General features: G+C 42.3%; 1 protein-coding gene across 7 annotated transcripts in view; it reads left to right on the top strand.

Moving 5' to 3' along the window:
- The window catches only part of LOC105474964 (RNA binding motif protein 33), a 133904-nt gene that overhangs the window by 57091 nt on the left and 62143 nt on the right, over positions 1-14670 (top strand). For 5 of the 7 annotated variants that reach the window (XM_011729909.3, XM_011729913.2, XM_011729907.3 and 2 more), the window contains 3 exons: positions 1442-1650; positions 6009-6294; positions 12266-12324. In XM_011729909.3, coding sequence (XP_011728211.1) covers positions 1442-1650; positions 6009-6294; positions 12266-12324 — 554 coding nt within the window. The remainder of the gene's footprint in view (positions 1-1441; positions 1651-6008; positions 6295-12265; positions 12325-14670) is intronic. The other 2 variants (XM_011729912.3, XM_011729908.3) reach the window with 1 other exon arrangement.

Below are 14670 nucleotides of genomic sequence, written 5' to 3'. Positions count from 1 at the left end.
CTATACTGGTTAAGAAGAGATTAAATTTTCTTTCAAATGGGGTCTAGTTTTCTTTGACGGGGAGAGGGGTACCATAGAAACAATTTCAAGAAAAATGTGGCTTAGAGATTTTGGAGGAGTTTGGAGATGACGATGGGATCCAAGGTAGAAGGTAGACTCTGGTAATATTGAAAGCTTACCCTTGGCTGGGGAAGAAGGCAGGAGAAGGCATCTTGGTATACTCAGTGACATTTTTAGAAAATGTGGCGTAAGATCTGTTGTCCCAATTTAGCTAGTGTTGTAAAAGGACCATATGTGGCTAAATCATTTTCGTTCCCTTTAGGAATATAGAATAATGTGCCATCTGAAGTTTCTTGGGGCCAATGCCCATGTTTTCTGTATCCCTGAAGCATTTGGCAGAGCAGTGAGCAGCTGCTGGACACTCCACACGTGTTTGCATGAGCGTTTTCTCCTGTGACTTTGCTCTCACTTGATTTGGCTTCTCTATCAGTCTGCATGCATATAAGAAGGCTTCACAGTAAAGTTTTAAGAAAATAAATATGAGAAATTGAAATGATATGTATTAAATTGAGTTTTTTATTCTTTATGAAATCACCTTGACTTCAGAGTGAGTTCATTAATAGTTTTGTTTTTAAGTGAGAAGGACCAGGAATTTGTTTTCTTGCATCTGTGTGCCATCGTATGCTATTAATAATTCTACTGGCTTCAGTAAGAAAATCATACTGGTGTGGGACTGGTAGAGACAGCTTCTGACTGATGTCATACACCATCAGTGAAAGGTGTGACTGCAGGCCGGGCGTGGTGGCTCACGCTTGTAATCCTAGCACTTTGGGAGGCTGAGGCAGATGGATTGCCTGAGCTCGGTAGTTCGAGACCAGCCTGGGCAACGTGGTGAAACCCTGTCTCTACTAAAATACAAAAAAGTTAGCCGGTGTGGGAGCGTGCACCTGTAGTCCCAGCTACTTGGGAGGCTGAGGCAGGAGAATCGCTTGAACCTGGGAGGTGGAGGTTGCAGTGAGCCGAGATCATGCCACTGCACTCTAGCCAGGGCAACAAAGCGAGACTGTGTCTCAGGGGAAAGAAAAAAAATGTGACTGCAAAATGCCTTCTAGTGTGAGGGCAGTGGTTAAATTTCACTTCAGCTTCTTTTTAGCCTCATGCAGCACATATCATTGGTCTCAAATGAAAATAATTTAAAATTGATTGGCAACACTTGCATTGTATCATAAAGGAAAGTCTGTTCTTATTTCTCAGACCTCACTGGTGGGTTGTGCATGTTGCTGGTTGTATCATCCTTGCCGCTGCTAGTCAGGTGTTTCCCGCAGGTGAAGCACATGCTGTTGCAGAGTTTCATTGTCACATCATTCTTTCCTGTTTTCTCCCTAGATCTCTAGTTTGGGCTCTCGGAAAGTAACTAACACATACACATCTTTTCACATAGAACTTTCAGCAGAGGCCAAGGCAGCATTGCTTGAATTTGAAGAAAGGGAGCGACAGCATAAACAAGGACGCTACAGCTCCAGGCGGGGAGGACGGCGAGGAGGCCCGCTGATGTGTCGTGGTGTAGGGGACCAGAGAAGAGAGAGCACCGAGAGGGGCAGGATGAAGGACCACAGACCCGCGTTGCTTCCTACACAGCCTCCTGTCGTGGTAACTTCAGATTTTATTGTAGTAGCCCTAGAACTTTAGAACAAATGGCAATAAGCTTTTGTGGGTATCCTATTATACATTTCTCTCTTCTTAGTCTGAAATGAAAGGTTAGTAGCAGGAGTAATGGCTGAAGTTTCTGCTTTATAGTCTCATGTGATGTTGCACACTCCAGTCATCCTGAATTAGAAATTCAGCACTCCAGTCATCTGGTAGTAAGAAATCATCCTGTACCACAAATACTTCCAGAGGAGGAATTAATGAGCGACCTGATGCCCCAAGATGACATAAGCTCCTGTGGCACCTTGCTCGCTAAAGCCTCTAGTGGGGTATTTCTGAGTGCATTGCATTTGAAAGATGGTATTACAGGCCGGGCGCGGTGGCTCAAGCCTGTAATCCCAGCACTTTGGGAGGCCGAGACGGGCGGATCATGAGGTCAGGAGATCGAGACCATCCTGGCTAACACAGTGAAACCCCGTCTCTACTAAAAATACAAAAAAAACTAGCCGGGCGTGGTGGCGGGTGCCTGTAGTCCCAGCTACTCGGGAGGCTGAGGCAGGAGAATGGCGTAAACCCGGGAGGCGGAGCTTGCAGTGAGCTGAGATCCGGCCACTGCACTCCAGCCTGGGCGGCAGAGCGAGACTCCGTCTCAAAAAAAAAAAAAAAAAAAAAAAAAGATGGTATTACAGATAGAACTTAGGCAGAAGTTGTTTATTTTATAAAAATATTTTTACCTTTATACTGTTTACCATAGATTTTTCCTTAAATATCAGTTTCTCAGAATCATTACCATATCCTCCATAGAAAGCTTTCATAGCCTATAGTTTAGGAATAAATCATGTACCTGTAATTTCAATTGGAATGTCCTTTGTGTTTCAGAGATGGCACATCTCAGAAACAAAGACAGGAATTGCTGATTTTTTTGTTCTTTTTTTGTTTTTGATACAGAGTCTCCCTCTGCTGCCCAGGCTGGAGTGCAGTGGCATGATCTTGGCTTACTGCAACCTACACCTCCTGGTTCAAATGATTCTCCTGCCTCAGCCTCCTTAGTAGCTGGGATTACAGGCGCTTACCACCACACCCAGTTAATTTTAAAAATATTTTTAGTAGAGACTGGGTTTCACCATGTTGGCCAGGCTGGTCTCAAACTCATGACCTCAAGTGATCCACCTGCCTCGGCCTCCCAGAGTGCTGGGATTATGGGTGTGAGCCACTGGGCCCAACCGATTCTTTCAGTTAAGCTTTAGGGATTGTATGGCTTTTTACTTACAAGTCAATCTTCAAGGAAAAATTTGCTTAACACAAATATGTTTCCACTGTGTCTACCACATGCCCTTTTTACCACATGCCCTGAATTTAGAAAAAATGACATTTCACTTCTGTTGAAATGTTGTATTTCAGGAGCCATTCATTTGTGAAATGATAAAGTAGAAGAGATAATTTTTGTTTTAGCATGAGCATTCCAACTCTGATGTGTAAAGGGAGAGTAGGTAGGCGTACACAATTTGATGATACTAGGAACTGCTGTTTGCTTACACAGCTGTTTTGTTTTTGAGCATCTCTAACAGCAAAAAGGCTGAATTTACGGTTTGTCTTTTTTTCCCTTGGTTGCTCCCTGTCTCCGCCCCAAACCTCCGCTTGCCATATGTCGAATAGCCATTTTCATTATTCTGGCCTCTTTAGGGGGCCAGACAACTCCCACAGGAGACCAGTGTTTACGTAATTATGGCTTTGATCCTGGAGAAGTTGCCGAACTCTGTTTTCTTACCACAAAGAAGGGAAGAGCATGTATCTCTCACCTGCCTCCTTAGAGAGACTGAACTGAGATGGCGTTAATGCTTTTAAAAATGTCACGGACATTCAGTTGTCCTCAGTCCTGTTGGTGACGTCGTATCTTTGGATTGTAATGTGACTGATTTGGACTGTTAGAGCCTACTGTGTACTAGGAGTAAACTAGACAGCTGCCCTAAGACTGACACAGCTTTGTAAGCGATAGTCTCATCTTTTTAATCAATGATGAGATCAGGGCTGTCTTATCCTCCACTCCAACTGTGTTCTCTTACATCATAAGCTTTCTCCACCCTATTCACTCCCCTTCCCAGAACTATTTTGTCTCTTTGAGTCTTGACCCCCAAAGTTTTGGAAAGAAAATTTTTGGCTCATGTCTCTGCTTGTACCCATTTTCTGCTTGGTTGGCTCCTTGCTGCTTGGATTCCATTCTTTTCCCTGTCCTGAATCCTGAATGGTGCCCTCAGAGATGCCACCTGACCCCTTGTCCTGTTGGACCACACTGGGGACTTGGCCATCACACGTGGTCTCTTTGTCTTGAGCAGCTCTTTTTTGGGCATATGAGATTTTGGATGTACTCTCTTATCTAGAATGGTTTCTTCTTTCTCCCCTTTTTTTATTTTCGAACTAAACTTTTATTTTTAATTGCATATATTTATGAGGTACAACGCACTGTTACGGTATGTAAATATTGTGGATGGATTATATCAAGCTAATCAACATTGGCATCCCCTTGAATACTTCCTGGTTTTTGGTATTGAGCATTTAAAATCTCTTTGAACAGTTTCAAAATACCCTTTTCTTTAATTGCGTTTTTCTTCAGGTTTTGTTCTTAGTCCTCCTTTTTCTCAGCGGTCTTCCCAGCACTGTTCCTCTTGCTGTTACCTAGTGTCTCTCAGTGAGTCTTAGTCTCTAGCCTAACCTCTTTCCAGCTCCATTTTCTCTGTCTCCGAACTGTCCCTGTACCTCTCCAAACACAGGTTTCATAGGCCCTGAATGTCACTTGTTTAATCAAACAAACACGATCTTTCCCTCAAAACTCTGTGATCTTGAATTAATGACCATGCATTGTGGTCACTCTCAGTTCAATTAAAATTTAAGCCCTGGTGTCTGTTAGTGTGCTATCTATGGGATACAATGGTGAATAAGATAGACAAGATCCCCACTCTCATGGGCAGATGTGCACAGATGTGATGAGTTAAGGAGGGGACCATGCTGCATATGGGAGCATGTGTGCTAGTGGATGTGAGCTGGTACCAGAATCTTTTGAAGCATCTTCCCTGAGGAAGGATAGGTGGGCTAAGGCCATTCATAGATTAGTTTTAGAATTCTACTCATCGTTCCTGTGAGATGTCTTCTTGCTCTTTGTCAGACTATGGCTGTTCCTGTGCGTCAGCTCTCGCCATAGCCTATTAGATGGTCTCCTTGCATCTTCTTTGCCCTTGTTCATCTCACACTGCTGTGAATGATCATTTTCCTACCAAAGAGATCATTCATGATCCCTTGTTACACATGTTGTCTATGGCATAGTAATGGATCATTTACTTGGAATTCAAAAGCCCTCCATAATTTGGCATCATCTCAGGGAAAATAGCTTGTTAAATTAGACAACTGAATTAGTTGTGGTCTACTGCTAATTAGCTGTGTGACCAGTTTGGTTAGTGATTAAAAGCAAAACCTGTGGAATCAGATGGCCTGAATTCCGGTTCCAGCTTTTCTGCTTTCCAACTACTTGATCTTGTAAAAGGAGGTCAATAAATAGGACCTACTTTATAGGACTGTGGGGAGCTAGGTCAGCTAACTTTCTCTACTGACCTTATAGTAGGAACTTAAAATGTGGGGAAGGTTCAGTCCACAGCAGCTGTTGCAGTGGTTGATTTCTTCCTCTCTAGTGACTGTTTGACAAAATAACCAGCCTCAAATCGAGATCTGACCACTTTGAGTGTGTAATTTTCATACCTTCTTTCCTGCCTTCTTTCCTGGTCTCCTGGTTTTACCAAGCAGGTGGGTCTGTGCTGCTTCTGCTTCTTTCTGGGTATCTGTCCCTCACTTTGCCTTGCACCTCTCCCTCCTTCATCACTGAGTTCAGGTGCCACCCTCTCAGAGAAGCTCCCTCCCAGTAGCCCTGTCCTGTTCTCAGGCCTCAGTTCTGGAGCAGGGTAACTGGTGCGCATCTCCTGCCTTGCTTACCAGAGTTCCTGGAGGGGGATGCAGGACTGCTACAGGGAGGGCCGTGGCAGCTGCTTTTCTGTCCCTGGCACAGGGCTTTGCCCAGTGTGGGCAGTTCTTTTCCCTGAACTGAATTTTTCTTTTTTTCAAAATTCACACTGGGTGCTTTGGGGCTGTTTTCCTTCTTGCCTTGAGATTGACTCAATTGTGAGACTATAGCCCTCACTGTGAAGAAGTAGAGAAGCTTCTTTATCCTGCTGTTTTGATACAAATTGTTACTACAGACTTCTTACATTGTAACTTTACAAATGTGATCAGTGTAAATTTGTAACACGTCAGCATTCTTTTAAATGTTGATTTCGGTGAACTTTTTTTTTTTTTTTTTTTTTTTTTGTGATTTGTAGACTCATTCTCCAAGGTTAATTCCTCCTCCACAGCCCCAGGCTCCCCCTCCGCCGCCACCACCGCCTCAGCAGCAGCCGATCAGAAGCCTGTTCCAGCCACAGCAGCTGCAGCCGCTGCTTCCGGTGCAGCACCCGCACCACCCATCCCCCCCTCAGGGAATGCACATGCCTCCCCAGCTAGAGACCCCAAGGATGATGATGACCCCGCCACCCGTGACTCCTCAGCAGCCCAAGAACATACACATCAACCCGCACTTCAAAGGGACGGTGGTCACGCCTGTTCAAGGTCTGTGTTTCCTTTTACTGTTGTAAAGCATAGATGGCCCTAGCTTCCAGTGGTTTGACTTAGGATTTTTCCACTGATGCGTTTTCGACTTTGTGAGAGTGTGAAAGCAGTATGCATTCAGAGGAAATCATAGTTCGAATATTGAGATTTGATCTCTCCTGGGGTCGCAACAGGCATCCCAAAACTCGCTCGAAGCTGGGCAGAGGGTGCTGTGGTTCCCAGCCCCGATGATTTTGCCAGCTGTGGAATGATGTGATTTTGCCAGCTGTGGAATGATGTGAGTGTTCTGCCTAAGGTAGGTGAGGCTAAGCTATGATGTTCCATTGGTTGGGCATATGAAATGCATTTTGACTAAGGGTCTTTTCAACTAACGATAGCCTTATTGGGATGTAACCCCATCCTATACTGAGGAGCATCTGTTATGCTATAGATTACTGTACATCTGAAGGCATTTAGTTTATTGTACTGAAGCCGTCGCTATGGCAAAATGGTTTTCACATTCATATTTGTAAGGATGAGTTTTCCTTGGCTCTTCCCCATTCATTTAGATTTTAGCTTGATGGGTCAAGTATATTTCTTTAAAAATGTGTATCTCTTCTTGTATAATTGAGTGGAAAGTGCTGAGCTGTGACTCTTCATAAGTCTCCCGGTGAGGATGTTTGCAGTGGTGAGTGGCCCTCTTTGGTTCCAGGCAGCATGCCCCCCTTCAATTCCAGTGTCAGCTGGTGGAGAGGGGACACATCCATCTTTTAGTTGTTGTAATCAAATAAATACAGATCTGATTATTACTGAAACATGTTCCTTAAGATAGGAAACTGTTTTCGAGCGGTTTATATGAAGCATTAACTTCATGTATCTGTGAACACACACCACACATTTATTGAGTTACTGCTCTATTTTTGGCATTTGAGTTATATTGATGAACAAACCAGACAAAGCTTTCTTCAGCCATGATCTTGCTTTCTAGCAGTCTTATTATTGTTTATTACCAGTAAACATAAGTATTTTATGTGGCATGTTAGAAGATGAAAATGCAGTGAGAAATTGAGCAGGATGGGGGGAAGGGATGGGTTGTCTCTTAACAATAGGGTGATCAGGGTGAACTTCACTGAGCAGGAAAGAGTTGAGGGATATCCGTAAGTTAGTAATGTGGCTGTTTGGGGAAGAAGATTGCAGGCAGCGTGATCAGCAGGTATAAAGGGGCTTCCTCCAGGTGAGACCCTGTCTGCAAGTATAAAGGAACTGGTGAGAAGGAGGCGCAAGCCTGGCTGAGATGGGGCACGAACTTGAGGCCACTGTATTGACAGACTTTGACTGTGTTTTGCTAAAACAGAAGTTGGATGATAATTGGTGGGAGCCAATAGGCTTGAGAGAAAGTTTTTTATTCTAAGTTTTTTATTCATTGCACTTACAGAAAAGAGCTAGTTAAGAAGGAAAAACATCATTGATGCAGATGAGAGGAAAAACTTGTCTTGTCCAGGACCGTGTGCCAGAGGTGGGCTTGCTGAGATGGAGGAGCAGGGAGTCCTCCACAGTTGGGGCAGATGGTGAAGCCTGAGCTCAGATGAGTGGGCAGGTGGAGAAGTCTTGTGTCAGTTCTTCCCTGGTGGCCTCAGTTTCCTCAGTAGGTAGCAAGGAGCTAGAGTGGGGAGGTAGGAGAGCGTGTTGAAGGTCTGAGGAAAGGAGCTCTGGAGCATCCTCTCGTGCTTTGGAAGAGTGGATGTGCGCAGGGATGGGTGGGGCTGCGGAGCCCTTGAGGAGTGTGGATTTGAGGTGAGGGCAGTCAGCATGGTTGTGTGTCTCTGTCCAGCTGTGCTCATCTGCATGCACTAGGTGTGGAATAGGCAGGTGGTTGGGTTTATGAGGGTCATGGTTTTCACAGAGTAGTAAAGGGGAGGCAGTGCTGATAACGATGGGCTGTGGATCATAAGTTAGATGCCAGGGAGGAGAGGACACCAGGGAGGAGGCTGAGACGGTGAAAAGGAGGTCACTGGAGATCTTCGTAGAGTTGAACGATTGTTTGAATCAGGGTGCTGGAGGGAGTGAGATGGAAGGGTAGAATGGTCACCAGGACTGGAGGCAGAGGTGGCACGGATCTGAGGCAGGGCATGGCAAGGGCCATCTTTGTGTTTATTCAGACTGGAGCTGAACTCCCTGAGACATGACAGGGGCAGTGTGGTGCTGGGGGATGTCAGCTGGTGGCATGAGATGAAAGCTGGATCTGGAAGCAGCAGTGAGATCAAGAAGGAGCCCTTCTACCCCCAGACCTTTGGCAAGAAGCTGTGGGAGAACAGCTGCCGCTCAGAGGGGCCATGAGAGCGAGAAGGTGAAGGAACTCGGGGTGTTGTGGATGCTGCCGATGGGTGGGGAATTAGGGATTCCCAAGGGTGTGGGAGAGAAGTTTCAGAAGTGGAGAGTAGCCTAAGGTAGTAGTTCAGGTGCGGGGGATTGGCCAGTGACCTAGAGCCTGGGACCCTCCCATATGTGGGTCAGAAGTATTATGAAGTTGTCCTGTGGCCATGGAGCAGGGGACTGTGATGGTGACAGGCTGGCGCAGAGTGAAAGGGAGGGGGGCGCCTCTTGACAGTGTCTGCGGGTCACCACCAGGCCACTGGGCATGGCAGATAAGCATAAGGCTTTAAAGTACAGTTAACTCCTAAGCCCTCCTGACCCCATCGCATGTCCCCGTGTGCCCACAAAGTTCTTCCCACCCTGGTTAGTATCACTCGTCCCCACATCCTCTTAGGTGGCCCTGAACGTCGCTGACTGGCGTGGTGCCTGTGTCTCCCGCAGTAGCCGTTGAATGAATGGACACATGCATACTTGAATGGGGAAGGGTGGCTTTCCTTCAAGTAATCCTTTGCGTCTTCCCCATAGTGGTTGTCCTAAACCTGGCACTGCTGTCAGTCTAATTTGTTGGAATGATTTTGCTTATGTTATTCTTTCTTGTGCATTTCCTTGTAAAATGCAGTGGAAAACTGGCAGTTGGTAATATGTACAGATTTTCTTTAGCTAGAATTACAGGGTGGTAAAGCTATCAGGAAGCCCCAAGATATCCTCTATGTATGAAAATGGTGTCCCCTGCAAAAGTTAGCAGCCTGACAAGTGTAGAATGCAGGCCTTGCACCCCAAAGCACACGTGTGATTTAGCAGCTACTCCAAGGTCAGCTTTCTGACAAAAGTTGTTCAACTCAGGACCAGCTAGCTTTTTCTCACCATGAAACCAGGAGCTTTAGTGCCACACGTCCCTTATCTGTAATTTGCCTTTGACCTTCAGAGGTACACAGACACAGAAGAGAAGGACAAAATAGCCTTGCTAGGTAGATAGGCAACACTTTGGAAGCAGTTGTTTATTCTGTAATAAATGAATGAGCTTAGATAGAAACGCACAGTTCCTCTTGAGAGAGACCGAATATCAAGATGTCCCCTGTACGTAAAAGATACACAGATTAAACCTGTGATTCTCAGAGCCTTCCATAGGTGAAAGGTGCTTTTTCAAAAAGTTAACAATATACACACATCTTCTTCTGATGGCACAGACTTCCTTTTTGAGGATGAAGAGTGTTCCATTATAATTTATTTAAAAAACTATTTTGATGGAAATGTAACTTGTTTCCGGATTTTTAGTATTATAATGAATTGAAAACTTAGTCCATTAAATACATGGGACAAGTTATAAATATTAAACTTCAGATATTCAAGTTGAAGCTTCAGCTGGACTGGTCTCTAACATCACGCCTTCTGAATTCTTCTGTGCTCACAGTGGGCAGCCAGGGCCCGGTAGGTAGAGCCTGCAGACATATGCCTGGGCGTTCCCACTGAGGTGGCTTCTCTTGGGTGGGCCGGGTGTTGGCCTGTTCCCGCTGGGACTGTCCGCAGCAACCCTTTTTTGTCAGCTGTTTTTCCTTTTCTGCTGTGTTTTCTTTTTCTTTTTTTAAATAGGGAAAAGGCTGGTACTTTGTGCAGATTACCAGCTCATCAGAGGCTCCTGTGTAAGAAATCCATTTATTATAATCAGATTGCTTTCTAGAGATCCCACCTCGCCTTCTTTCTCTCATTCTCCTGGTTAAAGAGGCTTAATGTTTTATCCTTTTATTGTGTTGGAATTTTTTGGTAGATATTGGCATTTAAATTCTGAGTAGTACCTATGATCGAGTTAGTGAGGATCTGGGTGTCTTATGTTTGTTAACTTGATTTTAAAAATCACGTCTTTACATTTAATATGTAGTTTTTTTCTTTATCACCTTCATTGTAATCTTCTGAGGTCAGAGATATTCTTGTTTTTTTCTTTATCCATTTTCTCCAGTCTAGTGTTTCACTTTAGATATGGAATTGATGTAACATCAGCTGTATAGAATTGAGGGGAGAGTTGGATTCTATTTTATATAAAGTCTTGCAAACTGACCCACTCTAATTTTGAAATTTGGACTCATTCCATTAGTCTGTCAAGGAAGGGATGAACTTCTGGCATTTTTACATTTTATAAAAGTAAGTTTTCTTTCTGTCACACTTTGCATTTGATCAAGCAGTGACACAGGCCATGTATGCTATCACTTGAAGTGTGGAAAGTGCGATGTGAATGATAAGGCTTAATGTATGGAATTCCTTGAGTAATCATAGTAAAAAAAAAAAAAAAAAAGTTTATCCTAGCACCCTGTTTTTGAAGTGATTCTGATGGACTTTTAAGAGGTATCACCTGTATTTCGCATTTAGCAGACACTTCTTAAATTAAAAAATACGCTACGTTGTCAACTCCACCTGATGTGTATGAGTTTGCTGGGGCTGCCATAACAAGCACCGCAAATAAGGCGAGTTAAACAACAGAAACTTATTTTCTCACAGTTCCGGAGGCTGGAAGTCCAAGTTCGAGGTGTGGACAGGGCAGCTTCCTTCTGAGGCCTCTCTCCTTGCCTTATCATTGGCCACCTTCTCCTTGTGTCCTCACGTGGTCCTCCCTCTGTGTGTACTGTCTGTGTCTTTCCCTTTCTTATAAGGACACCAGTCAGGTTGGATTATAGCCTAGACCTCATGTGACCTTAATTACCTCTTTTAAAGACCTAGTCAGTGGAATCCAGTTACATTCTGAGGTACTGGCGGTTGGGACTTCAGTGTATACATTTGGGGTTGGGGGCGGGGGGAGGGAGTTGCAAACAGTTCAGCCCCACAGTACCTGACAATCTGAGAGCTTCCTAGGTGTATCTGCCAGCATGTTTTGATGTAAGATGTAGCCTGCACTTAGATTGTGAGTTTCTTTGAAAATCAAGATCAGTATAGCGCATGGTGAGTTTTAAAGAGCTTAAACACATCTGATTTAGCCTCAAGGTATGAAACTTACATCTAGCTTCTTCTCTATTCTGAGATGTCGTTTAAAAAATGATTTGTTTCGTTGTTCTGGTGGATTGATGGAAGTCCTGCTTGTTTATAAACCAAAGTAAACTTTGCCTTGGCATAGGAGATTGTTTAGTAGAAAATTTTTAACGGTCTGTGAGCGTTTTTTCCAGTTCCTGGGATGTGCTGTTTTCCTTTCTCTGCCTGCCTCACTTCCCTCCTTCCCTTCTCTCTTTCATGATTCATGAGGGTTGAGATTTAAATGTGTATATGACTGGCGTAGGAAAATATAACTGGGATTCGATAACCTGAATTATCTGGATAGGGATAGGAGAAACAAACTAGGTTTTTTATTTTAGAGTAATACTGTCTTCTTCTGTTGCAAAATATTTTAATTCCAAATAATAGTCAACTACTGAGATTTAAACTTCTGCTTGCACTGTTGTGTACTGAAAAGGAAACTTCTGCTTTCCCCCTTTTATGGAATTGTTAAAAATACTAAATGCTTAGCTTAAGTATAAGCACAATGTGTTATACGTCTGGTACACATAATATATATTTTATATTAAACTTCATATCTTGTAGTACAGGGGTTTGGGTGTTGAGTAAAGTGTGTCTCTAACACAAGGGGTTTTTCTTGCAGTGCCCTTGCTACCAGTTCCGAGCCAGCCGAGACCTGCTGTGGGACCCCAGAGATTCCCAGTGAGTAGCAGCTGCTCCTTCTGCTCTGATAGGGATGAGCATACATTTACTAAGAAATATTAATATAGCAAGTGCAAGAGGTTCCAGCCAAATATAATTTTAAGGATTTGCAAATATTGACAGTAATCTCTGCAATAGAAAATGTTTGTTAAAAGCTTAAGGTCAGTGGATTTTTGAGAGTAGAATTAATTTTGTTTAACTGTAAAATTGTTGAATCAGGATCATCAGTGGAATGCTGTTCATCTTAAAGAATATGAATATTGATTTTATTATTGCCTTATGCTAAGTGAGAAAGGGCCTTGCTTTATTAGAGAGGTGGGGGTATATGTGTGCTTGCGCCCGCAGGCACATGTATGTTTGTGCATGTGTATGTGTATGTGTGTGTGTGTGTGTGTGAAATTCTAGGAAATGAAAATGAGAGATCTCTTGTTTTTTAAAAGAACCTCTAGGGTCTTGATGAGCCACTCATTTTATAATTTAAAATGAATGTTTTCACTTGAAAATATCTTTAAAAGAAAGCATATATTCTCTCTCTCGCTGTCTCTCACACACTCTCATTCACTTACACACAGAAATGCACACTGCTGTATTTTCAGTAATTTTATCCATTCTTCTAATGTGTTTTAGGTAGAAGAAACAAGCCCACTAACTAGTTATATTTGTTTAAATATATACATTTTATTTTATTTGAATTTTTGGTTCAGTGTGTAGTTTGTTCATGGTTTTACTAGAGAGTACATTTTTTTTTAAAACAGTTTGGGGAAGAAAATGTACTGACCATAACATTTTAATGTCATTTATATGTAAAACAGAGGTAGCCTTATTTAGGTTAAACAGTCTGATTTTCAGGAAATACCTAAATGGCCTATTGAACTGTTTATCTTTGGTACTTCAGTAGATAACATTTATATATGGCATTTAGCAAGAAGGCTTAAATGAAGGATGTGAATGTATAATCAGGTGATTATTCAAAAATAACTATTGGATTTAAGGTTCAGAGTATTTTATAGAAATTTCTTTGACTTGTAGTTATAAATTATGACATGGTTTCTAAAGCTGGTTCTTCCTGATTTCTTTATAGTTAGCTAATGTGTTTCTATAAATTATTTACCAAGTTTTAAAAGTTAGTTGTTTTTAAAACATTAGGTGATATTTACTGGGTATCTATTTGAAGCAGTTGTCTAAAAAGCCAAGGTTTATTAGTTCTGTTGCCTAAGGCTTACATGTATGATTTTAGTCGTTGAATATATTTCTTCTGTGGAGTAGTTTGTCTGCTAGTTATTGTAAAGCACTGACATATTAAGGACTTTCTGCTTTTTCAGGACTATGATTATATCTGTGTTAAAATCATTTTTGGATGTGTTTTCATGTTTTGTACTACAAGGATAAAATTTGATGTGAATAGCATTTGCAGTTAAGATATAAACCTAAAGCAATGTAATTTATATTTTTGTAAAAATGTTTACTAATATAAACTTAGAATAGTCAATTGCAATTTTTATTTCATTTTTCAGTTGTGCAAATATAATTGTATCTGATGCTAGGAATAAAACCTTAGAATACTTTGCCGCTATTAGAAGAGGATAATAAAAGAACATTTTTGTGAGAAATTGAACTTGCTCTTCAGTTATATAGTACTCTAAGCTTGGTAAATGTGTTTCAAGGCAGTTTTGAACAGTTTCTGTGAGGTGCAATGTTCTGTTTTTGTTTTTGAGATGGGAAGTATGTGTGGGTGATCAGAAATGGTTGGGCTAGAAATGAGCCGTGTATGTGAATGTAGCTTAGTAAGTGTTCTCTTCAGTCCAGGTCTTTACCACGATTTAGCATGTCTCTTCCTTTAAGTCCCCAGTGCTGACGTCACAGTGAACTTGGGACGTAGCGCGTGCAGTGCACTACTTATTTCTGTCATCATTTTTCCCTGATAGAAAATCATGAAATGTGTATTTTAAAAAATACAGTAGCGGTATTATGTTTTTAAAAAGCCCACCAGAGTCTTGTTGGGGAGAAAGATAAAGTGTAAGCTCTCTCTGGTGGTTTTAGTTGTAAGCCAGATCTTTGTTGAGTATTTTTTCTTTTTTCTACTACTAGATTAAACTTCTTTCCTGTGAATGTAAATGTAATTTGTGAAAATTTAATGAGGATCTACTTTATGCCAAGTGCTCTGCATAGCGCTGTCTCTAAGCTGTAAAATGAATCAAGCATCATTAAATGAAACCTAACTTATGTCCTTAAGCTAATTTTCATTTGAGTAAAATTTAAAAATAGTGAAGACAGCGTTGTCGTGGCTTAGCAAAGCCCACTGGAGGTTTCTTATTGATGGCTGGATGTCCTGCAGGCTCTGTCTTG

The sequence above is a fragment of the Macaca nemestrina genome, chromosome 4 (assembly GCF_043159975.1).
Source record: "Macaca nemestrina isolate mMacNem1 chromosome 4, mMacNem.hap1, whole genome shotgun sequence".
NCBI lineage: Eukaryota > Metazoa > Chordata > Mammalia > Primates > Cercopithecidae > Macaca > Macaca nemestrina.
Note: the sequence above shows the minus strand (reverse complement) of the source record. Positions and strands in the feature narration are given on the sequence as shown.